The sequence below is a fragment of the Mustelus asterias genome, chromosome 7, assembly GCF_964213995.1.
Source record: "Mustelus asterias chromosome 7, sMusAst1.hap1.1, whole genome shotgun sequence".
NCBI lineage: Eukaryota > Metazoa > Chordata > Chondrichthyes > Carcharhiniformes > Triakidae > Mustelus > Mustelus asterias.
In genome coordinates this window covers 27,649,035-27,675,132 of record NC_135807.1, presented here as the reverse complement: position 1 = coordinate 27,675,132, position 26,098 = coordinate 27,649,035, and the positions used below count along the sequence as shown (strand labels likewise).

Below are 26,098 nucleotides of genomic sequence, written 5' to 3'. Positions count from 1 at the left end.
CTCCCACAGTCCAAAAGACGGGCTGATTAGGTGCATTGGCCATGCTAAATTCTCCCTCAGTGTACCCAAACAGGTGCCGGAGTGTGGCGACTCAGGAATTTTCACAGTAACTTCACTGTTAATGTCAGCCTACTTGTGACATGAATAAATAAAATAAACAGATTCTTGTAAATTATCTTCTGTCCCTAGTATCATTAAGATTTCTGAATGTAAGATTTTCGTATCCTCATGACACTTAATAGAACAGTCACACTGCGTGACGCCTAAATTCTGTTATACTGACAAGTCTCTGGTTTGGATTTTGTTCAACTAAAATGTCAACCTCACGTTATTTGATGTGACACCTGGGACAATTAAACTCAGAGTTACAGTATTAATGGGGTATCAGGGCTATGCTAATTCATGATTACTATAAGGTGAAGATGTCGGCATTGGACTGGGGTGGGCACTGTAAAAAGTCTCACAACACCAGGTTAAAGTCCAACAGATTTATTTGGAATCACGAGCTTTCGGAGCGCTGCTCCTTCATCAGGTGGAAGAACAGCGCTCCAAATCTCGTGATTCCAAATAAATCTGTTGGACTTTAACCTGGTGTTGTGAGACTTCTTACCATGATTACTATAATTAGCATTCAGTGCACAGTAGGATAACTCGACCAAACAAGTCTGACACAGTAAATTCTGCTCATTCACAGGCTGCATATGAGGTGTTCACATCTACACTGATGTAATTTTATTCCCCTTCACATATTCAAACGAAAACTGTTGTTTGCAAGACCAGGGTGTGAAATGTTTTGCAAGTCACTATCTCCACTGACTTCGAGTTTAAAGGCTAGATTTTTTTAAAATGATTCATTCGTGGGACATAGGCATTGCTGGCTGACCAGCATTATTGCCCATCCCTAATTGCCCTTGAGAAGGTGATAGTGAGCTGCCTTCTGGAAGCGCTGCAGTCCATGTGCTGTGGGTTGACCCACAATGCCATTAGGGAGGGAATTCCAGGATATTTACCCAGCGACTGTGAAGGAACGGCAATATATTTCCAGTCAGGATTGTGAGTGGCTTGGAGGGCACTTGCAGGTGGTGGCATTCCCATGCATCTGCTGCCTTTGCCCTTCTAGCTGGAAGTGGTCGTGGGTTTGAAAGGTACTGTCTAAGGATCTTTGGTGAATTGCTGCAGTGCATCTTGTAGATAGTACACACTACTGCTACTGAGCGTCAGTGGTGGAGGGAGTGGATGTTTGTGGATGTGGTGCCAATTAAGCAGGCTGCATTATCCTGGATGGTGTCAAGTTTCTTGAGTGTTGTTGGAGCTGCACCCATCCAGACATGTGGGGAATATTCCATCACACTCCTGACTTGTGCCTTGTAGATGATGGGCAGGCTTTGGGCGGTAAGCTACTCGCCGCAGTATTCCTCGCCTCTGACCAGCTCTTGTAGCCACTGTGTTTATGTGGGGAGTCCACTTGAGTTTCTGGTCACTGCTAGTCTCAAGGACGTTGACAGATTTGTTGAGACAGTCCCTGCCTGGAATAAAAATGAAGTGTCATGTTTCAGGAGAAGGGTGGTTGTGACTTTGGATTTCTGGTTGTGATATTAGACTTCTGGGAAGTCAGACTGTGATCTCAGGTTGCTTAGGAAATTGAAGCTGGTTGGGGAGTAAAACACAAAGGCCGATTTTCCCATCCCACTGCAGTGAACAGAGATTTGGCTTGTCACGTGAATGGAGCGTGGCATGAACGGGCAGTAAGATCACACCCAAAACTTTCAGAGATTAGATTTCAGCAAGGGGTTGAAGCAGGCGGCTTGTAAAGAGTTGTGTGTGTAGGACAGTTGAAATGAATGAAAATTCGAAGACTGGGTTTCGCAGCAGGGGTGGTGAATAGGGATGGTCAGCTTGTCTCATGAGGAGAGATTGAGAAAACTGGGCTTATATTCTGTGGCGCTTCGAAGAATGAGAGCTGATCTCATTGAAACTTTAAAAATTCTTCCAGGATGTGACAGAGCAGATGATTCCCCTGGCTGCTGAGTCTAGAACCAAGGGACACAGTCTCAGAATAAAAGGCAGACTGATTAAGACTGAGATCAGGAGGAATTTCTTCACTCAGAGAGTGACGAATCTTTGGAATTTTCTACCCCAGAGGGCTTTGGAGGGTCAATCATTGAGTTTGTTTAAGACAAAAATCAATAGATTTCAGGATCCTAATAACATAATGGGATCTGGGGACAGTAGGGGAAAGTTGAGGTCGATGACCAGCCATGATTTAACTGAATGATAGAGCAGGCTTGATGGGCTACTCCTATTGCTATTTTCCTAAAGTTAATGCTACTGTTTCAGTTATTGATAGCCATCTCATAGAGTGTACCAGGGTGTCATTGAATGCTATAGTGAACGTGACTCTGAGGAATTTACACCATCAGGACTGTTGTCAACAAAGCTAAGGAGGTTCTGCAGAGGTGTGCCCTTTTGGTGGTGACTGTGTCTATGGAACTGGGCTGGATTGAATCTGCTGTCAGGGGCGACTCAATGACCAAGTCTTGTGAGGAAAGGGGGTTTAATTCTACCTGAAGATGACAGAATTGTGGCTGCACATGTATGAAGGGGACTGTCAGTAAATCAGCAAAATCTATCTTTGTTGCATCAATTATTTAAAGTGTAATTTATAGTTCCTATTGAATACAATTTCCCTGTTACTTTACCTTTAATTTATGTTGATTTTGATTTCATTGTTAGCATGAAAGTTGCAAAAAGTGAAATCTGGGAGAGGATTTTCTGGCCTCCCTGCAGCGTATTTCTCATGGCGGGAAACGGCACGCCGTTCACTCTTCAGATCTTCTGGTTCCGCCGCTGTCAATGGGATTTCCCACTGACTGCACCCCCTGCCACTGGGAACTCTGCGGTGGAGACATGCCGTCAGCGGGACCAGAGCATCGTACTGGCATGAACAATGTAAAATTCCAACCCTTGTCTATCTTTGTTTTGTTGGGATACCTTGGCAAGTATGCCTTAACTTTTTGTTCTCTATAGGGACGATAACAATATTCATAATGGATTAAAAAAATCAGTGTTTATATGTATTCATTTGATATGATTTGATTTATTATTGTCACATGTATTAACATGCAGTGAAAAGTATTGTTTCTTGCGCGCTATACAGACAAAACATACCGTTCATAGAGAAGGAAACGAGAGAGTGCAGAATGTAGTGTTACAGTCATAGCTAGGGTGCAGAGAAAGATCAACTTAATGCAAGGTAAGTCCATTCAAAAGTCTGACAGCAGCAGGGAAGAAGCTGTTCTTGAGTCGCTTTGTACGTGACCTCAGACTTTTGTATCTTTTTCCCGACGGAAGAAGGTGGAAGAGAGAATGTCCGGGGTGCGTGGAGTCCTTGATTATGCTGGCTGCTTTGCTGAGGCAGCGGGAAGTGTAGACAGAGTCAATGGATGGGAGGCTGTTGGATTGGGCTACGTTCACGACCTTTCCCTTGTATTCATTGTAAACAATTGACAGCCATTTTGTGGCCTCTTTGGATTAGATGGCCAATTTAGAGCCAAATTATTGGCAGTTATGTGGCGGAAATGCTTGTCCATCAGGAACTTGGTTGACGATCACGGATTTCACAGGCAGCAAACAAAAAGGCATTAATTCCACCAGTCTACGCCCATGATCCAGAGATCTGTCGAAGTCACTCATTCCCCACACTGATGTATTTTTAATGTGGACATTTCTTTTAGGATTTTATATAGTTTCCTTCCTCATTAAATAAAAGTATTGGTCTAAATCTGTTGTTTCTTTCCTCTTGTTCAGTCATAAGTGACAACATTGGCGCGTATGTTAGGATTTGTTCTCAACTTCATATTAAAATTTCCCCCAGGGACGAGCATAACCTGGACTTACTTCTCAGCAGGGTTTACTTGCAGACAAATGTTCAAACTATATTATCAATGCCAAGCCAAAAAGTACGGTGACATGTTTCTCGAGCTATTATCCATTTTAGATCCCATGTGCCATCTTCAAATAAGAAACATCCAGTCCAATCTGAGAACTATTTCAACAGCATGAAAGGATTATTGGAATATTGTAGTCATCACCAATGGCAGAAATGCTACAAGTGCTAGACAGCAGCATATACCAACCAAGAGGGAGATTCATCCCTTCCAAATTTTCTCCCTCCTTTCTTTCAGACACTATTGCTGCAGTGCCACTGCGGACAGCCTCAATAGCCATTAAGTAGCTTGTGCTCACAGTTATTCTCAAGTAGGTGCCAAGCCAAGAAGTGTTGATGGGCTATTTGATCAAGGATGACTACCTTTTCACTTCTTAGTCGGGTCTATTAGATAACATACAGGAGTGAGAACTCTGACTAATGTTTCATCTTAGAGCCTCTGAGGTTGGTTGCAATATCTCTACTACTGACCTTGTTAAGATCAATTGACTCCAGAAAGAGTGGAAATTAAACATGGGAAATTATGGACTGAATTACTTCATACAAGACAGCAACAAGACTTGGAGTAAATGTGCCTATGGCAAGCTCTCCTTATCCATTCGCCTCAAGTTCTGCAAAGCAGTCAACATAAATTAACCTTGCATCCATCTTTATCACTTCTCCTCAATGTCACCTGCTCTTCCATCTTTCACACCACCAAAACATCAATTCTTAGATCATCACCAGAAGTAAATTTCACAATTATTTTCTATCTCACTTATTGAAGACATCCCTCAGCATTATCATCCATAATTATACGCAGGTCCCGAATGTACTTGATGCCAAGTCAACCTCTTTACCTCCACCATAAATTTCATTATTGTACTATACTGTCCAATTAACTGAACAATATTAAATCTTGAATGAGCCTCTTTCTTTGACAAACACAAGTGGATTAAAGCTGCTTACTCTTACAGATCCTGACACCTGCAACTTTAATGTTTGCGTTTGATCCAAACTTCAAACCCCATATTTAGCATTTACACTTCCTTTCATCTGAATCCATTCCTCACTTCCTCCAAAAACCAAATTCAAAATCCAATTGAATCCAATTTATGGTCCCACAAAAATGACAAAGAAGATCCAAGCTGACTTGATAAGGCATTGCACCCCATCTTGGGCTTGATTTAAGCCAAAAGACTGAGAAGTTGGGATGTTTAGTCCTATGAAGAATCCAAACCAGAGGCAGGTGCCTCTTCACATGAATCAGGTGATCACTACATTGAATTAATGTCTACATGACTACTTGAGAATAACTGTGAGCACAAGCTACTTAATGGCTATTGAGACTGTCCGCAGTGGCACTGCAGCAATAGTGTCTTAAAGAAAGGAGGGAGAAAATTTGGAAGGGATGAATCTCCCTCTTGGTTGGTATATGCTACTGTCTATGTGTGTTAAATGAAAAAACAAACACACAAAGAATTTGGATAAGTTATGAAATTGGCTGTTTTGGGTCCCTCTTCATCTCTATAAATATTTTGGTCAAAAAGTAAATAGAAGGATGGTCTTGATGTCTCAGTCGGTTAACTAATTATAGAGTGTGTTAATGTGTCACATAGATTTGCTGACATTAAGTGAGCCAGGATGGCAGTAAGTCCCTACAACTAGTCTCAGTGACAAGCTGAAGTGAAAAACTAGCCAGGGCTCCAGCAGTGACATGCCATTCAAGCATCCTTTCTGGAAAATCTATGTTTCAACAGTAAGTGAGCGCTGAATTATATTGTTGTGACACTCCTCCTCCATCGCTCAGCAGTCTTGGCTAAGTGTCGAGACTCAAAATGGCCACATAGCAAAACTTGTAGGAGTCTGTCACTATTTGGAGAGCGAACCCTAACGTTCACCACCACTTTAGGGGAGAGGGAAGAGAATCGGGTGAAATGAATGCTAAATGTTCAGGAATGAAGCAGACAAGCGATACTCCAGACCCTGATAACATTAGGCAGATGGATTAAACATCAATGTGTATTCCATTATTTTTATATTTACTTCTCGTTTACATACCAATTCACAGCATCAATGAATATGCAACAAAGTAACAGCTTCAACCTATCCAGATAAACAGGTTGATTCCACTATTTATTTTATTTATTAGTGTCACAAGGAGGCTTAGATTAACACTGCAATGAAGTTACTGTGAAAATCCCCGAGTCGCCACACTCCAGTGCCTATTCGGGTAAACTGAGTGAGACTTTTAGCCTGGCCAATGCATGGAACAAGTACATCTTTCAGACTATGGGAGGAAACCAGAGTACCCGGAGGAAACTCACACAGACACGGGGAGGACTACGCACAGACAAGCCGGGAATGGAACTCGGGTCCCTGGCGCTGTGAGGCAAAAGTGCTAACCACTGTGCCACCGTGCCGCCCCTAAAGAACTGAATTAACTATTTGATGTGGATGGATGGATAACAATGAAAAGTTCACACACACAATTTTACGATTCTTCTATGGAGTTTTTCACCTGCTCTGATCCGATCGAGCTTTCTTACTATTCTGGCTTCAAATTGGCCAAGTTTTGAGAGATGGCTAAACAGTTTGGTTTGCTAACCCGCCATTCAAAGCACTGCTTGAATTGCTGTAAACCGATGCTGTTGTAAAACAAGATTGGTTGACAAGAATTTCAGAATGCCTATTGCAAATATTCTGGAGAACTACGAACAAGTTTCCATATAGACACCATTGGACACAACTAACCCCTCCTTTATATATTCTTAATGTTGGAAACCATGAGGACATTAATTGCCGGACATTTAGTCAATAAACGTAGAAGAATAACAATGGACAAATGTATGGCTTTGTCAAATCCTCAGTTCATTAATTGGACATCTTTAATGTGCCAACAAGCACGTTTGTCTTCTTAAAACCTCAGCTTAATTACTTTTGGGTCAGCTTCTAACAAAGAAAGCAATAAAAAAATCTTGTTTATTTTACACCTTTACATCCTTAGGATATCACAAAGTGCTTCACAGCCAGTTCATTACTTTTGAAGTGCGATCATTTGCACACTACAGGTTCCCACAAAGAGGATTAAAACAAATAACGAGTCGATCTGTTTTGAACTCCCAATAGCGCGCTGGTATTCATTATTTGTCCAACATCTCATCTCCCTCAGATGATGCAAACTTCCTCAGAACTCTAGTGAAGTGTCAGTCTCGATGTGTGGTTAAGTCCAAAAGACAGGCAAGAATGATCGCTTCTCAGTCTTTTGGCAAGATCAAGTGTATTGAATCAGTGTATTGAGTGTATTGAGCCCAAGATGAGGTGCAAAGCCTTATCTTGTCAGCTTGGATCTTGTTTGTCGCTCCCGTGGGGACCGTGAATTGGATTCAATTGGAATTTGAATTTGGTTTTTGGAGCAAGCAAGGAATGGATTTGGGTCTGCCCAGTCCATTCTGAGTATTGGCTTTGTAACTTAAAGAATGGTGCAAAGAAATTTTAAAAAAGACAGGCAAGAATGTTGCCATTGACTAACTGACACTTAGGGCAGAATTTTCCCATCCTGCCTGTAACAGGAATCGCAGCGAAAAGGTCCATTGACATCGGGTGGGATTTTCTGGCCTTGGGTGAGTGCGGCCAGAAAATCCCGCCCTTAGTGTTCAGATTGTTGACTGAAAAAGGGAAAATAATAATTCTGAACTGACAATGATGTACTGCCAACAATAGGTCATGGCACAATGGAGAATTATTCCACTTAGCATCAATATTTCATTAGAATCTACACTGTTTTCAATGAGACACAAAGATATTACTCACTGCTGCTCAGAATCAGTGAAGTGCAGGTCAAGTTTCAGCTGAAAGTCTACTTCATTCAATGCTTCTTCCACCTGTAAAGTGAGTTATAAAAATTTAGAAAGTTGCTCTCTCAAGTTAAAGGAATGTTAAATTGACATAACGGCTTAGTTGGCAATCAGGGTTTAGAATTGAACCACCTGAGGCCTCTATTCAGTGTTCAGCTGATTAATCTACGCTCAGCCAAGAAGCTTTTAGAAAATTTAAAGCCAGAAAATGTTAATATTTAGAACAGGTTATCATCTAAAAAAGAAAATATATTGAAAAATTAATATTTTGATGCTTCTTCATTAGCAATCATGTCTGAGATTTCCTTTTAATGAATGCAATTGACTATTATCATGCTTCTACCTGCTCCAAATAGTTAAATCAGGAGACCATTCGGCCTATTAAGTCTGCACCGATCAAGCCCAGGCATTTCCCTGTAACCCCACATATTTACCCTGCTAATCCCCCTAATCTATATACACTGGAAGACTAAAAAGCGATTTAACATGGCCAATTCACCTAACCTGCACATCTCTGGGCTGTGGGAGGGAATCAGAGCACCTCAAGGAAAATGTGCAAATCCACACAGTTATCCAAGGCCGGAATTGAACCCGGGTTGCTAGCACTGTGAGGCAGCGGTGCTAACCACTGTGCCAGCCCTGTGCAATCTTTAGGAAACCATAGAGCCGAGGACAGGTATCGATATGACAGTGAGCCAGTTTAAAGTTGTCAATGTAGAAGATATGGCTGGAGAACATTAAACTTGTCATGTGTCGTACAAGGTTTTACTTCATACATGACCATGGTGTGTCTAGGAAAATGTTTCATAGAATTTCTACAGTGCAGAAGGAGGCCACTCGGCCCATCGAGTCTGCACCAACCACAATCCCACCCAGGCCCTGTCCCCGTAACCTCTCATATTTACCCTGCTAATCCCCTTGTCAATTTAGCATGGCCAATCACCGTGCTGCCATTAGATTTCATTAAAATGAATTGGACCCTGTGAAATGATGTGAAGCTCATACAATTACTTTTATCAGTACATTGAACCTCAGTCCAGGAGAAATTATTTTTCCTGGGAAAGACAGAATTATATTAGGCTTTAGAACATCAGTAAATGAAACAAACACAACAACAAAATCATGAGGGTGCGAGCTTTCTTTTAAAATGAGCTTTCCTGTTTAAAAATTAGTTACTTTTAGAAAGTCTCTCGTGCATGCTGTTAAAGTGACTTCTGTTCTTTTGGATGCAGCTCATGTTTAGAAGAAAGAACCTCACCACTTCAATACCGTTAATTGCAGTAAGTCCTTGGGAAAATATTCACCAACCATGGCCAAGTGCTTGAAACAATCAACCAACATAACTGGCTTTTAAATAAGAATAACTATAACCTGAGTGCTGGCAGAGTTTCTCAGATATCAAAGGTAGCCAATAGGAATTTCACAATAACTTAATTGCAGTGTTAATATAAGCCTTATGAATAATAAATAAACTTTATGCGTCAAAGTGTTCATTTTTGAGTATCACGGAATCCTACAGTACAGAAGAGGCCCTTTGGCCCATCAAGTCTGCACCGATGCATGAAATGCCCTGACCTGCCCACTTAATCCCACTTGCCAGCACTTGGTCCATAGCTACCATTAGTAATTGGCACTGTCTTCCTGATTGGCTTCACAAAGATGATATTGCAATTCAATGGGATTTATGGGTCTCAGGCACAGGTATCTTTGCTATACTAAAGATACAATTATTATCGAACAGCACATTGCATAAGACGTGGCGGTTTAGGTAGGAATGTCCATGGAATTCCAAGACCGGAACCTATCAGAATCAGGCAGGCACTCTCTTTCTGAGAAATTTGTGATTCCTGTTTACTTGAAAGATCTGCAAAGACAGAAGGCTGGATATCACACTCCCCAGCCAGCAGGTTTGAAGGCGGGGGTATCTCATGAAGTACAGCGTGTGACCTACCCACCATTTACCCGACCACCCCGATCTCAGAGTTTTGAGGATTGACCTCACAAAAAAAATTCGAAGTGCCAAACGAGCATGAACACATGAGAGAATCGCATCGATTGTTTGGGCGAGCTCCCAGTCACAATCGTATAGCACTTAGTTAAAAAGAGCCCAAATGTGATTCTCGCCAATAGGGGAGGGGCAGAGCCTATTCTCTCCGGGAAGCCGGCTGCTGAGTTCTAGGGACACCACTGTGCAGGCGCCCCAATCTCCCAGTGCACACAATGAACTGGGCGATCTCCTGTCACCGCCCCCCACCACCATCCTCAGAATCAACCACACCCCTGCCCCCGGACGAGCCAGTGAGATCAGCCCCATTTTTTCGCCAAGCAAAGAGATTATTCGGCCCATCATGTCTGTGCCAGCCATCAAGCACCTATCTATTCGAATTCCATTTTCCAGCACTTGGTCTGTAGCCTTGTATGCTATGGTGTTGCAACTGCTCATCTAAATCCTTCTTAAATGTTGTGGGGGTTCCCACCTCTACCACCCCTTGAGGTAGTGAGTTCCAGATTCCCACAGCCCTCAGGGTGAAAAATGTTCTTCCTCAAATCCCCTGCTCCTTACCTTAAATCTATGCCCTCTGGTTATTGACCTCTCTATTAAGGGAAAACGCTTCTTCCTATTTACTCGATCTATGTCCTTTATAATTCTGTGCACCTCAAACAGGTCCCCCCTCCACCTTCTCTGCTCTAAGAAAACAATCCCTGCCCAATCAGCCTTTCTCCAAAGCTGAAACGCTTCAGCCAGGCAACATCCTGGTGACTCTCCTCTGCACTCTTTCTACTGGAATCACATAATTTTTATGGTGTGCCAACCAGGACTGCACACAGTACTCTAGCTATGGCCTAACAAGCATTTTATACAGCTCCATCATAATATCCTTGTTCTTATATACTATGCCTCAGCTAATAAAGGCAAGTATTCCCTATGCCTCCTTAACCACCTTATCTACTGTCCTGCTGCCTTCAGGGATTGCTGGACATACATCCAAAGTTCCTTCTGGTCCTCTGTAATTCCCAGCTTCCTACCATTCATTGTGTATGCCCTTGCATTGTTAGTCCACCCAAATGCATCACCTCACATTTTTCAAGTTTAAATTCTATTTGTCACTATTCTTACCGTCTAACCAGCCCACCTCTATCGTGCTGTAATCTAAAGCTTTCCTCCTCATTTTTTACCACACTGCCAATGCTTGAGTCATCTGCGACCTTATTGGTCAATAACCCCACCTTCATGTCCAGATCATTAATGTATCCTACAAACAGCAAGGGACTGAACACCGATCCCTGTGTAACACTACTGGAGACAGGCTTCCAGTCACAAAAACAACCTGTGGCCATTGCCAAATGACAATTATCCTTTGCTTCCTGCCATGTAATGTGCAAAACTGCCCTGCATCCCATGGGCTCGTACCTTCTTGATCAGTCTCCCATTCAGGACGTTGTCAAAATTCTTACTGAAGTCCACGTAAACGACATCAACTGGCCAACACACCTGGTCACCTCCTCAGTAAAGTCACTCAAATTTGTCAGATATGATCCCCCCCGACTAGATCTTTGATTAATCCTTGCCTCTCCAACTGGAGATTAACTCTGTCCCTGAGACTTTTACCAATAATTTCCCCACCACTAATGATAGACTCATGAGCCTGTAATTTCCTGGTTTTTCCCTACTTCCCTTATTGAATGGTGGTACCATCTTGGTTGTCCTCCAGTCCTCTGGCACCTCTCCTGTGTACGGAGTTTAACAACACCAGGTTAAAGTCCAACTGGTTTATTTGGTAGCAAAAGCCACTTCCAAATAAACCTGTTGGACTTTAACCTGGTGTTGTTAAACTTCTTACTGTGTTTACCCCAGTCCAACGCCGGCATCTCCACATCATCACCTCTCATGTGGCCAGAGAGGATTTGAAAATTAGTGTCAGAGCCCCTGCAATCCTCCCTTGCCTCACAAAGCAGCTTGGGATACATCTCATCTGGGTCTATGGATATATCAACTTTTTAAAATGCTAAAACCACTAACACCTCTTGCCTCTCGATGCTAGTCTGTTCAATTATATCACAGACCCCTCTCCCTGCTTTCTATACCTACATCATCCTTCTTCATTGTGAACACAGATGCAGAATATCGTTGAAACCTTATGAGAGATCCTCCGTATGCTTAGCCCTGTTTGCTTCAGTCTATGCAAAGACTTCATTTTAAGATATTTCTGCCTATGCAAGTACATTTAAATGCGAGACTGTAGGGGTTAATGAACCCTGCTACCTTGACTACATGTTAAAACTCAGAAGGCATGCTGGGTTAGCTAAAAATTGACTGCATTCCTAAAGGGTGCACAATGCAGGCACAATGATGGAAAAGGTCCTTAGGGATGGGATTTACGACCATTTAGAAAGATGCGGATTAATCTGGGATAGTCAGCACGATTCGTGAAGGGCAAGTCGTGCCTCACAAATTTGATAGAATTTTTTGAGGAGGTAACTAAGTGTGTTGACGAAGGTAGGGCAGTTGATGTCATATACATGGATTTTAGTAAGGCGTTTGATAAGGTCCCCCATGGTCGGCTTATGATGAAAGTAAGGAGGTGTGGGATAGAGGGAAAGTTGGCCGATTGGATAGGTAACTGGCTATCTGATCGAAGACAGAGGGTGGTGGTGGATGGAAAATTTTTGGACTGGAGGCAGGTTGCTAGCAGAGTGCCACAGGGATCAGTGCTTGGTCCTCTGCTATTTGTGATTTTTATTAATGACTTAAAGGAGGGGGCTGAAGGGTGAATCAGTAGATTTGTTGATGACACCAAGATTGGTGGAGTAGTGGATGAGGTGGAGGGCTGTTGTAGACTGCAAAGATTCATAGATAGGATGCAAAGCTGGGCTGCAAAATGGCAGATGGAGTTTAACCCTGATAAATGTGAGGTGATTCATTTTGGTAGGACAAATTTAAATGTGAATTACAGGGTCAAAGGTAGGGTTCTGAAGACTGTGGAGGAACAGAGAGATCTTGGGGTCCATATCCACAGACCTCTGAAGGTTGCCACTCAAGTGGATAGAGCTGTGAAGAAGGCCTATAGTGTGTTAGCTTTTATTAACAGGGGGTTGGAGTTTAAGAGCCGTGGGGTTATGCTGCAACTGTACAGGACCTTGGTGAGACCACATTTGTAATATTATGTGCAGTTCTGGTCACCTCACTATAAGAAGGATGTGGAAGCGCTGGAAAGAGTGCAGAGGAGATTTACCAGGATGCTGCCTGGTTTGGAGGGTAGGTCTTATGAGGAAAGGTTGAGGGAGCTAGGGCTGTTCTCTCTGGAGCGGAGGAGGTTGAGGGGAGACTTAATGGAGGTTTATAAAATGAAGAAGGGGATAGATAGAGTGAACGTTCAAAGACTATTTCCTCAGGTGGATGGAGCTATTACAAGGGGGCATAACTATAGGGTTCATGGTGGGAGATATAGGAAGGATGTCCGAGGTAGGTTCTTTACTCAGAGAGTGGTTGGGGTGTGGAATGGACTGCCTGCAGTGATAGTGGAGTCAGACACTTTAGGAACAATTAAGCGGTTATTGGATAGGCACATGGAGCACACCAGGATGATAGGTAGTGGGATAGCTTGATCTTGGTTTCAGATAAAGCTCGGCACAACATCGTGGGCCGAAGGGCCTGTTCTGTGCTGTACTGTTCTATGTTCTATGTTCGAAGACAAGTTTTTCATGACAACAGCTGCAAGACTTGTTTTCCTAGACAGACGGCCTGCGAACGACACGTACATAGAACATAGAACATAGAACAGAGAACAGTACAGCACAGAACAGGCCCTTCGGCCCACGATGTTGTGCCGAGCTTTATCTGAAACCAAGATCAAGCTATCCCACTCCCTATCATCCTGGTGTGCTCCATGTGCCTATCCAATAACCGCTTAAATGTTTCTAAAGTGTCTGACTCCACTATCACTGCAGGCAGTCCATTCCACACCCCAACCACTCTCTGCGTAAAGAACCTACCTCTGATATCCGTCCTGTATCTCTCACCACGAACCCTATAGTTATGCCCCCTTGTAATAGCTCCATCCACCCGAGGAAATAGTCTTTGAACGTTCACTCTATCTATCCCCTTCATCATTTTATACACCTCTATTAAGACCATAAGACCATAAGACATAGGAGCGGAAGTAAGGCCATTCGGCCCATCGAGTCCACTCCACCATTCAATCATGGTTGATTTCAACTCCATTTACCCGCTCTCTCCCCATAGCCCTTAATTCCTCGAGAAATCAAGAATTTATCAATTTCTGTCTTGAAGACGCTCAACGTCTCGGCCTCCACAGCCCTCTGTGGCAATGAATTCCACAGACCCACCACTCTCTGGCTGAAGAAATTTCTCCTCATCTCTGTTCTAAAGTGACTCCCTTTTATTCTAAGGCTGTGCCCCCGTGTCCTAGTCTCCCCTGTTAATGGAAACAACTTCCCTACGTCCATCCTATCTAAGCCGTTCATTATCTTGTAAGTTTCTATCAGATCTCCCCTCAACCTCCTAAACTCCAATGAATATAATCCCACGATCCTCAGACGTTCATCGTATGTCAGGCCTACCATTCCTGGGATCATCCGTGTGAATCTCCGCTGGACCCGCTCCAGTGCCAGTATGTCCTTCCTGAGGTGTGGGGCCCAAAATTGCTCACAGTACTCCAAATGGGGCCTAACCAGTGCTTTATAAAGCCTCAGAAGTACATCCCTGCTTTTGTATTCCAAGCCTCTTGAGATAAATGACAACATTACATTTGCCTTCTTAATTACGGACTCAACCTGCAAGTTTACCTTTAGAGAATCCTGGACTAGGACTCCCAAGTCCCTTTGCACTTTAGCATTATGAATTTTGTCACCGTTTAGAAAATAGTCCATGCCTCTATTCTTTTTTCCAAAGTGTACGACCTCGCACTTGCCCACGTTGAATTTCATCAGCCACTTCTTGGACCACTCTCCTAAACTGTCTAAATCTTTCTGCAGCCTCCCCACCTCCTCAATACTACCTGCCCCTCCACCTATCTTTGTATCATCGGCAAACTTGGCCAGAATGCTCCCAGTCCCGTCATCTAGATCGTTAATATATAAAGAGAACAGCTGTGGCCCCAACACTGAACCCTGCGGGACACCACTTGTCACCGGTTGCCATTCTGAGAAAGAACCTTTTATCCCAACTCTCTGCCTTCTGTCTGACAGCCAATCGTCAATCCATGTTAGTACCTTGCCTCGAATACCATGGGCCCTTATTTTACTCAGCAGTCTCCCGTGAGGCACCTTGTCAAAGGCCTTTTGGAAGTCAAGATAGATAACATCCATTGGCTCTCCTTGGTCTAACCTATTTGTTATCTCTTCAAAGAACTCCAACAGGTTTGTCAGGCACGACCTCCCCTTACTAAATCCATGCTGACTTGTCTTAATCCGACCCTGCACTTCCAAGAATTTAGAAATCTCATCCTTAACGATGGATTCTAGAATTTTGCCAACAACTGAGGTTAGGCTAATTGGCCTATAATTTTCCATCTTTTTTCTTGTTCCCTTCTTGAACAGTGGGGTCACAACAGCGATTTTCCAATCCTCTGGGACCTTCCCTGACTCCAGTGACTTCTGAAAGATCATAACCAACGCCTCCACTATTTCTTCAGCTATCTCCTTTAGAACTCTAGGATGTAGCCCATCTGGGCCCGGAGATTTATCAATTTTCAGACCCTTTAGTTTCTCTAGCACTTTCTCCTTTGTGATGGCAACCATATTCAACTCTGCCCCCTGACTTTCCTGAATTGTTGGGATATTACTCATGTCTTCTACTGTGAAGACTGACGCAAAGTACTTATTAAGTTCCTCAGCCATTTCCTTGTCTCCCATCACTAGATTACCAGCGTCATTTTGGAGCGGCCCAATGTCTACTTTTGCCTCCCGTTTGTTTTTAATGTATTTAAAGAAACTTTTACTATCATTCCTAATGTTACTGGCTAGCCTACCTTCATATTTGATCCTCTCCTTCCTTATTTCTCTCTTTGTTATCCTCTGTTTGTTTTTATAGCCTTCCCAATCTTCTGACTTCCCACTACTCTTTGCCACGTTATAGGCTCTCTCTTTTGCCTTGATGCATTCCCTGACTTCCTTTGTCAGCCATGGCTGCCTAATCCCCCCTCTGATAACCTTTCTTTTGTTTGGGATGAACCTCTGCACTGTGTCCTCAATTACTCCCAGAAACTCCTGCCATTGCTGTTCTACTGTCTTTCCCATTAGGCTCTGCTTCCAGTCGATTTTTGTCAGTTCCTCCCTCATGCGCCTGTAATTACCTTTATTTAACTGTAGAACCTTCACATCTGATTCTGCCTTCCTTCTTTCAAATTGCAGACTGAATTCTACCATATTATGATCACTGCTTCCTAAGTGTTCCCTTACTTTAAGATCTTTTATCACGTCTGGCTCATTACATAACACTAAGTCCAGAATAGCCTGTTCCCTCGTGGGCTCCATCACAAGCTGTTCCAAAAAGCCATCCTGTAAACATTCAATGAATTCCCTTTCTTTGGGTCCACTGGCAACATTATTTACCCAGTCCACCTGCATATTGAAATCCCCCATGATCACTGTGACCTTGCCTTTCTGACATGCCCTTTCTATTTCGTGGTGCATTTTGTGCCCCTGGTCCTGACCACTGTCAGGAGGCCTGTACATAACTCCCATTATGGTTTTTTTGCCTTTGTGGTTCCTCAACTCTACCCACACAGACTCCACATCGTCTGACCCTATGTCGTTTAGTGCTATTGATTTAATTTCATTTCTAATTAACAAGGCAACCCCGCCCCCTCTACCCACCCCTCTGTCTTTTCGATAGGTTGTGAATCCCTGGATGTTTAACTGCCAGTCCTGAACCCCCTGCAACCACGTCTCTGTGATGCCTACCACATCATACCTGCCAGTCACAATCTGGGCCACAAGCTCATCTACCTTGTTCCGGACACTGCGGGCATTTAAATATAGCACCTTTAATTCCCTATTGACCGTCCCTTTTTGTTTTCGTAGTGTGGTGGACCTTGGTCTACTGAGCCTTTCCAGACACTGTGTCATATTTTGTGAGTCTCCCCTCAGCCTCCTCCGCTCCAGAGAGAACAGCCCTAGCTCCCTCAACCTTTCCCAATATGACCTACCCTCCAAACCAGGCAGCATCCTGGTAAATCTCCTCTGCACTCCTTCCAGCGCTTCCACATCCTTCCTATAGTGAGGTGACCAGAACTGCACACAATATTCCAAATGTGGTCTCACCAAGGTCCTGTACAGTTGCAGCATAACCCCACGGCTCTTAAACTCCAACCCCCTGTTAATAAAAGCTAACACACTATAGGCCTTCTTCACAGCTCTATCCACTTGACTGGCAACCTTTAGAGATCTGTGGATATGGACCCCAAGATCTCTCTGTTCCTCCACAGTCTTCAGAACCCTACCTTTGACCCTGTAATCCACATTTAAATTAGTCCTACCAAAATGAATCACCTCACATTTATCAGGGTTAAACTCCATTTGCCATTTTTCAGCCCAGCTTTGCATCCTATCTATGTCTCTTTGCAGCCTACAACAGCCCTCCACCTCATCCATCACAATAACAGGATAAGGGCTGAGATATCTTGTGGATTTTAGTGTGTGTTTTCAGTTCAATTTCAAGATTCTGTTAAAAAGTCAGTACAGGGACTGGCAGTAAAAGCCAGCCTCCAAGTTCACTTTGCTTTTTCTTTTCGCTTCTGTCATGTTAATTTTCTTGCGTTCTGTTCAATAAAAGAAATTCATTTTAAAATTTGTACCAGTGCTGTCCCCTCATCTGTTCAAAGGAATGAATGGACTCAACACCTTCCCTATGTCTTAATTGTCACTTTGGTTGCTAAGGAGCCCTACTCTTTCTCTGATTGCCCTTTTGTCTTTAAAATATTTATAAAGCACCTTGGGATTTTCCTTTATTCTGCCTGTCAGTGTTTTTTCATGCTCCTCCTTCGCTCTCCTAATTTAAAAAAAAATACCCCCAACTGAGGTACACGCAGATAGAGGGCTGGATTTTCAGCCAGTGATGGGCGGCCCAAGGATTTGTGCTGCTGGTCAGTCTGCCGGTTCCCTGGCTTTATCCTACCCCTGATTTATTTTCCAAGAGGCAAGTTGAGGGAAGGCCCCATTCCCACAAGAGGTGGATAAGCTAACCAAGTTGCTTACGAGCCTACCAACGCTAGTTTCCAGAGGGTTTTCCAATCAGCCGCCAGGTCCCTGCACTGACTGGAGGTGGCCTCCTGCAGGCAATGACCACCCTACGGAGCTCTCCTCCACACCTCAAGAATGATGGCCTGACTGCAAAGGTCTTTATTTGATTTTAAATTTGAAAAAGTTGGAGGGGGGGGTGCCTCAGAGGCTACAGAAGGATATAGACAGGCTGGAAATTTGGGCAAAGAAATGGCAGATGGAGTTCAATCCAGATAAATGCGAAGTGATGCATTTTGGTAGAACTAACGTAGGGGGGAGCTGTACGATAAATGGCAGAACCATAAAGGGTGTAGATACGCAGAGGGACCTGGGTGTGCAAGTCCACAGATCCCTGAAGGTGACGTCACAGGTGGAGAAGGTAGTGAATAAGGCATATGGCATGCTTGCCTTTCTAAGACGGGGCATAGAGTATAAAAGTTGGGGTCTGATGTTGCAGTTGTATAGAACGTTGGTTCGGCCGCATTTGGAATACTGCGTCCAGTTCTGGTCGCCACACTACCAGAAGGACGTGGAGGCGTTAGAGAGAGTGCAGAGGAGGTTTACCAGGATGTTGCCTGGTATGGAGGGGCTTACTTATGAGGAGAGATTGGGTAAACTAGGGTTATTCTCACTGGAAAGACGGAGGATGAGGGGTGACCTAATAGAGGTGTATAAAATTATGAAAGGCATAGATAGGGTGAACGGTGGGAAGCTTTTTCCCAGGTCGGTGGTTACGTTCACGAGGGGTCATAGGTTCAAGGTGAGGGTGGGGAGGTTTAACACGGATATCAGAAGGACATATTTTACACAGAGGGTGGTGGGGGCCTAGAATGCGCTGCCGGGCAAGGTGGTGGAGGCGGACACACTGGGAACGTTTAAGACTTATCGAGATAGCCACATGAACGGAGTGGGAATGGAGGGATACAAAAAAATGGTCTAGTTTCGACCAGGGAGCGGCGCGGGCTTGGGAACCGGCAGACTGACCAGCAACACAAATCCTTGGGCCTGCCCATCACTGGCTGAAAATCCAGCCCTCTATCTGCGTGTACCTCAGTTGGGGGTATTTTTTTTAAATTAGGAGAGCGAAGGGGGAGCATGAAAAAACACTGACAGGCAGAATAAAGGAAAATCCCAAGGTGCTTTATAAATATTTTAAAGACAAAAGGGTAATCAGAGAAAGAGTAGGGCCCCTGAGCAACCAAAGTGACAATTAAGACAAAGGGAAAGTGTTGAGTCCATTCATTCCTTTGAACAGATGAGGGGACCGCACTGGTACAAATTTTAAAATGAATTTCTTTTATTGAACAGAACGCAAGAAAATTAACATGACAGAAGCGAAAAGAAAAAGCAAAGTGAACTTGGAGTCTGTTCCGGTGCTGTATTGTTCTTTGTTCTTTGTCCATCTTAAGGTGTTCTCAGCCTCACTTGTCAGCCATGCTATACCTTCTGCTGCTCCTAGCTACAGAGTCGCTTATTGCTCTCCATCTTCAAGAGCCCTCCAGGTGTCCCTCATTTGGCAATCAGTCTGTCCCCTGGACATTCCTTGGCTAATTTGGGGAAAATCTAGGTGAGTGACTTTTCCCCACAAAGTGCGGCCTTCTGACCCCCATATGAGCCTGATGAATGGGTCCTGAGGTCCAGAAGGAAAACCCTGTCCAGATATTCACTTTGCAAATGCTTGGACAGTCACTTATCCTATACAATCTACATGAATGGAAATTATGAAAACCACTGTGTTGAATAATCAATAATTCAAGACCACTAGGGAAGGTTTTACATATTCCGAACAGGGCATGCCCCATAATGTGGGGGTAGACACAAGTAATCTGGGTTTACCCACATGCTGTGGAGTCTTAAGTCAATTAGAGTTTCCACACCCAGGGGTCTGTTTGGCTTTCAGCTGGACAGAGATGAGAGACAATGTACCATGTAGGACCAATGCAGGTGGAAGGTCGGGTGGGTGGCAGGGAGGGACAGTGGTGATATGAACTCGAACCCGAACCCAAAGTCAGCTCAAGGAATGGAGTGGTTGGGGGTGGAATGGAGGAGGTGGGGGTGGGGTGGGAAGGGGAGGTGGGGGTGGTCTCTGACAGCAGGAAGGAAGTTTAATCCAGAGGAAATCTGCACCCTTATCCTGTGGCAGAAATGTGAGGGGATGGTCTAATCCCTGACCCTGAAGGGGAATCTGCTCCAAGGGTGGTGATCCTATCCCTGGTCCTGGGAGACAGCCCTGGATGGATATGATCAAGGGTGAGGGAACGGGATATATTTGGTGGGTTTTGATGGCGGAATGGAGATTGGAATCAGGGAGGGAGCACTCCTGCTCCCCATGGTGCTCCCCGGGGCTATTTGCACCTTTCTGCAGCTGCTAGTTTCCCAAGGACCTGGGACACTGCAAAGTAGGGTCAAATCTGAGATACCCAGCTTCATTTCAGTACTTGAGATGCCATCCCCACTTTCTGGGGGTGAGTTGGCTGCCCAGACATTATCCCCAAAACCTGAGGTCAGTGGGTTGGACCCACACGCTTCCATTTTCTTCTGGCTATTTAAACTCAACCCACACCCAATCCGATCTGCTTTACCCATGTTAAAACTACCCCACACCGCCATTGATACGAATTAGCAATATAAAATAAATAATGCTTGCACTTTTGTAATGTTATTCCTGTCAAAAAATTCATGTGCATGTCAAAGCCATTTGTCAAGCGCGTTGAAGAAGTATTCATGCCACAGCTATTTTACTAAAGCAATTTCTTTCTGAAGTGCTTTGACTACTTTACAGACAATTAGAACAGAAAACAAAACCCTCCAAAAACTACAGTAAGAGATAAAGGCCATCTTAGAAAGCTCCAGAATATGCTGCAATGCCTGGATATTGACTGCTACTGATATCTTGCACATAAAAACATCAAGGCCAGGCCCTCAAAGACGATGAATGCATTTTGGAAGAAGGCATTTAAAACAGTTATCTTACTGTTTTAGGTTGTTTGCAGTCAGCTGTGTCATTACTGCATACATATAAATTAAAAATAATTACTTCATCACGGGTAAATACGTGGAAAACAATCATGAGGTATTTTCATCGACATACAACCACATCAACCACAGCAATGTGGTTGACTTTCAACTGCCCTCCAAGGGCAACTAGGGATGGGCAATAAATGCTGGCCGGCCAGTGACGCCCATGTCCCAAGAATGAATTTTTAAAAATACAGACTGGAAAAATCTGATGGGTAAAAGTAGCATAGATGAGGAATTCATATTATGTTTTCAGGATTGTTTCTTAGTTCTTAGCAAGTTCTTGAACGATACAACAGACTTGTTGTGTTGTGTAACAAGATAAGATTAATGAATGACCTTATAATGAAGGTGCCCCTAGATAGAGGCAATAAAAGAAAATTCCTTGAATATTTTTAAGCAGAGGTAGTCATGATCAGCCATGATTATTGGATGGCAGAGCAGGCTTAAAAGGACACGTAGCCGACCCCTGATTCCAATTTGTATGTTTGTGTGTCCTTCTCAGAGGTCATGCTTAATTGTTCACAGATATCCACAGATTAAAGAATCCCTATAGTGCAGGAGGCCATTCGGCCCATCGAGCCTGCACCAACCACAATCGCACCCAGGCCCTATCCCCGTAACTCCAAGTGTTTACCCTGCTAATCCCCCTGACACTGACAGGCAATTTAGCATGGCCAGTCAACCTAACTTGCACATCTTTGGAAACGGGAGCACCCGGAGGAAACCCACGCAGACACGGGGAGAACGTGCAAACTTCACACAGACAGTGAGACCCGAGGCCGGAATTGAACCCGGGTCCCTGGCGCTGTGAGACGCTGTGAGGCAGCAGTGCTAACCACTGTGCCACACAGATGGCCTTATTTTATTTTATAGCTGCTCTGCTAACTAAATTTTCCTGGTTGATGGGCATTTCTTTAGAGGCATGAATGTGGAAAATGAAAGAAACATAAAAATATGTAAAGAGACAAGCTAAGTTGCCTTATAATTTCCAGTGCTTTCTCACACCACATCAAAAAAACGACAAGGACTTCAAACACACCCATTGAATCGTCTGAAGAGAAATTTTGTAACCATGCTCCCTAATTCCGGAACATTCCTGGTTTCTCTGATTTCTCATTATTCAGTGTTGGCTTGAGCAACAAAATTCTTTCTTTGTTGCCATAACACAGGAACCATTGGATCTCATGAACTATTTGATCATCCCAATCTGTATTTATTCCTCTAACCCATTATCTCTATTTCAAGTCAAATGTTTCACTTTTTCTATGTCATTAACTAACAGTCTCAAAAGGCACAGTAAGAAGTCTCACAATGCCAGGTTAAAGTCCAACAGGTTTATTTGGTAGCACGAGCTTTCAGAGCGCTTCTCCTTACCCTGACCTGATCTGACTCATAATCCCCTTATATGGCATTGGCCAGTCACCTACGCACCCCCCACCGCGCCCCCCCCCCCCCCCCCCCTCTCCAATGGCCTACACTGGATTCCCTCCCTGATATTCGGCATCCAAGGCCTATCTGATACTCCTCCCAACCCGACATCCCTTCCAGACCCTTACGTTCATCACACGAGCCCCCCACCTCTCATCCCAAATCCCCCATTCTGGATTCCTGATCCAACAGCTCTGACCAAGACCCTCACTGACCATAACCCCCACCATTATCTGATAATTGGGAGAAAGACTTTTTCCATCAGTTTTTTTATTTTCTGTGAACTATTAAATGGTGCTCAGTATAGAAAACAGAAGCAGGACAATATAAGGTAGGGCCTGGGTGGGATTGTGGTCAGTGCAGACTCGATGGGCCAAATGGCCTCTTTCTGTACTGTAGGGTTTCCATGATTTCTATGATAACTTTGGATATCAAACTTCTCGCTACCTTGGTAAAGCGGCCAGCATAATCAAGGACCTTACACACCCCGGACATACTGTCTTCCACCTTCTTTCAAAGAACAAAGAACAAAGAGAACACAGAGAACAACTAACAAAGAAAATTACTGCTCAGGAACAGGCCCTTCAGCCCTTCAAGCCTGCACCAACCATGCTGCCCGACTGGACTAAAGCCCCCTACCCTGCCAGGGACCATATCCCTCTATTCCCATCCGTCAGAAAGAGATGCAGAAGTCTGAGATCAAGTACCAACCGACTCAAGAACAGCTTCTTCCCTGCTGCCATCAGACTTTTGAATGGACCTATCATATATTATGCTGATCTTTCTCCACACTCTTGCTATGACTGTAACACTATATTCAGCACCCTCTCCTTTCCTTCTCCCCTATGTACTCTATGAACTGTATGCTTGGTCTGTACAGCATGCAAGAAGCAACACTTTTCACTGTAAACCAATACATGTGGCAATAATAAATCAAATCAAATCCAATTGGAGAAAGTCAAACTTAGCACAATGCAAGGAGCAACTGCAAACATTGTCCCGTCACTATTTGTCAACTTGATGTTACTGAATGATCTGAAGGGCACTCAGTGATCCGGTTGATTTATGTACACCACTGTGGAGTCATGAGAATAGAAGATGAAGCTATCACACTGATCAACATTGCATTTTTCGTCATAATGTCCTACCCAATGGCCAGAACATCTCCACTGCATTTCCCATCGCAATATAAAATGAAAAGTTATGTCTAATGGGTGACATTGCACTTTTTTGAGATCTGTAACCCATCAGCTACAAGGGAATTACATGTGAGCTGACCATCTTTCGTGGCTTCATTTGCTTTATAGATATTTTGCCTTTGTTTTAGAAACAGCCACAAGTGCAGCAAAGATGTCATGACATCTGATTAGTAAAATGGAATGAGACAGGAGATAATGCGGCCATGACAACAATGAACTGGGTGATTTTGTTTCAGTGAAATATTATTGCTTTTGCTTCATTTTAATCCCGGGTTCATAGCTAGATTCCATACATCAACAACAGTTGATGATTTATGGTGGTTTTTAAATTTTCCAAGCAATTAATGTAGGCCTTAGGCGAAAGAAGCCTAAACAAACTGAAGTTCCTGTAAACATATCCACTCCCCAGTATAAAACTGTCCTACCTGATTCACAGTTAACTAAATTGGAGGTTAGAATGGATATATAGAAAATCTGACTGGAAATGGTCAAGTTGAAATAAAAGTGGGAGAAAAACTACAGTGTCACCTCTGAACCTTTTGTTTTCAATTAATCTCCACAATCTGCTGAATGCAACCGCATGGCACATTCACCTTATCCTTCCTTAAAAAGCCATGGAGCCACCAACACCATCTCGAACGACCTCTTGAATAATTCAAGTTTTTAAGCTTCTAGCCAGGTATTGGTCATTTGTTGTAAGAACATATTTTTCTGGACATCAGCTCTGAACTTGAGATTTACTAGCTTATACCTCAAGCCCCCTTGTATTAAGCTTTATCCTGAAAGAGTTATGTAGATTAATCTTTTCCAGTTGGGATCTTTCCGTGCATTCACCTTTTTGTTTGACTTTGCAGAATTCTTTCCGCAGAAGTTAGCACCCAGCCTCTTCGGTCTTTCTTTGCAAAATTGCCAAAGTCTGCTACAAATGATTTCAATTTGTGATCACGTTAATCCTTAGTCCTTGAAGCATGCAAAGGTAAAAATACTCTCCATGAATACTGGACTCTGATTATTTTCCTAATATCAAAGTTTTGCTTTCTGTTAGCTATGAAGCTTTATGTTAGCTAATAGTATTTTAAATGCCTTTCAAATTAATCAATAGTAATGCAAAAGGATTAATATTACTCACAAAGCATTTCTCAATGATTGACTAGAAGACAGACCTCCTCTCACACTAAAATATCTGCAGCAAAGACCGGAATGGTGGGGTAGTACAGGCTGAATGGCACAAAGCAGCTCCCTGCAGGTTCACATTCATCTGACCAGTGTTGGCAGCATGCTAACAGTTGTTAGCACCGTTGCCTCACAGCACCAGGGACCCGGTTCAATTCCCAGCTTGGGTCACTGTCTGTGCGGAGTCTGCACATTCTCCCCGTGTCTGTGTGCTCTGGTTTCCTCCCATAGTCTGAAAGACGTGTTGGTTAGGTGGATTGGCTATGCTAAATTCGCCGTCTGTGTACCCAAACAAGCGCCAGAGTGTGGCGACTGGAGGATCTTCACAGTAACTTAGTTGCAGCGTTAATGTAAGCCTATTTGTGACTTATAAATAAACTAAAAAAAACTTAAATTTAAGAAGGTCGAAGCAAAAAGCTATCCTTGGAACTGCCTCATTATGAGGCAAAGGAAACAAGTTGAGGTAATTTTATAATATGACTGAAGACAGGATTTAATCAATGACATCTCACCCAGGACTCTTATTAGTGAATTGAAAGAATCACATAAGACAAAAAAGGCAGCTGCTAGACAGTGGTAAACCGGTATCATCTCCTTTAAACCTTTACAATTTTGAGATGATTCTGCAGCATAAAACTTCCCTCAAACAAATAGAAATTCTGAGTTTTTCCAATTAATTAAAATTAATAACAAATGGGCAAATAAACTCTTCCCCCTAAGACCTGAGGCTGAAGATAACTCAGAAACTCCTTGGAGCCAGTTACAATCTGATGGCTAAAGCTGCAAGTGTAACGGTAATCTTGTTTACATGCGTAAATGGGGTTGGTGCCAATGCGGTTACAGTGGAAGAGAGGGACTGCCTTCGAGGAACCACTCAGACATTTTGGGCAGGATTTTCTGGCTCCACTTCCCCGAAAATCCCTCCCGAGATCAACAGACCTTTCCATGGTCCGCTCCTCGTCCGTTCCGATACTCTTGGCCGGGCGGAATGGGAAAATTCACCCCTATAATTCAGGAGGTAGCAGGTAGGAAGTATCAACCTTTAATTTTAAAGGTCTGGGTCTGTTTTCATTGTAGCAAGAAAGAGGTAAAGAAGGATTTAGTATTTTTCATCATGAAAGTTCAACACTTGCTTTTAGGAACAGGAAAATAACAGAATTGGAGTTTGCAATTTCTTTGCAAAGGAAAATCAGGATGATGAAAATCAGGATGTACGATGGTCTTTGTTGTCTAGGATTTTTGGAATGTGTCAA

At 43.5% G+C, this 26,098-nt stretch overlaps 1 protein-coding gene across 1 annotated transcript in view; it reads right to left on the bottom strand.

Annotated features, from left to right (window-relative positions):
* Nucleotides 1-26,098, bottom strand: part of fam135b (family with sequence similarity 135 member B) — a 411,827-nt gene that overhangs the window by 156,580 nt on the left and 229,149 nt on the right. The window contains exon 5 of the mRNA XM_078217023.1: nt 7,739-7,809. Within this exon, the coding sequence (XP_078073149.1) occupies nt 7,739-7,809 (71 nt within the window). The remainder of the gene's footprint in view (nt 1-7,738; nt 7,810-26,098) is intronic.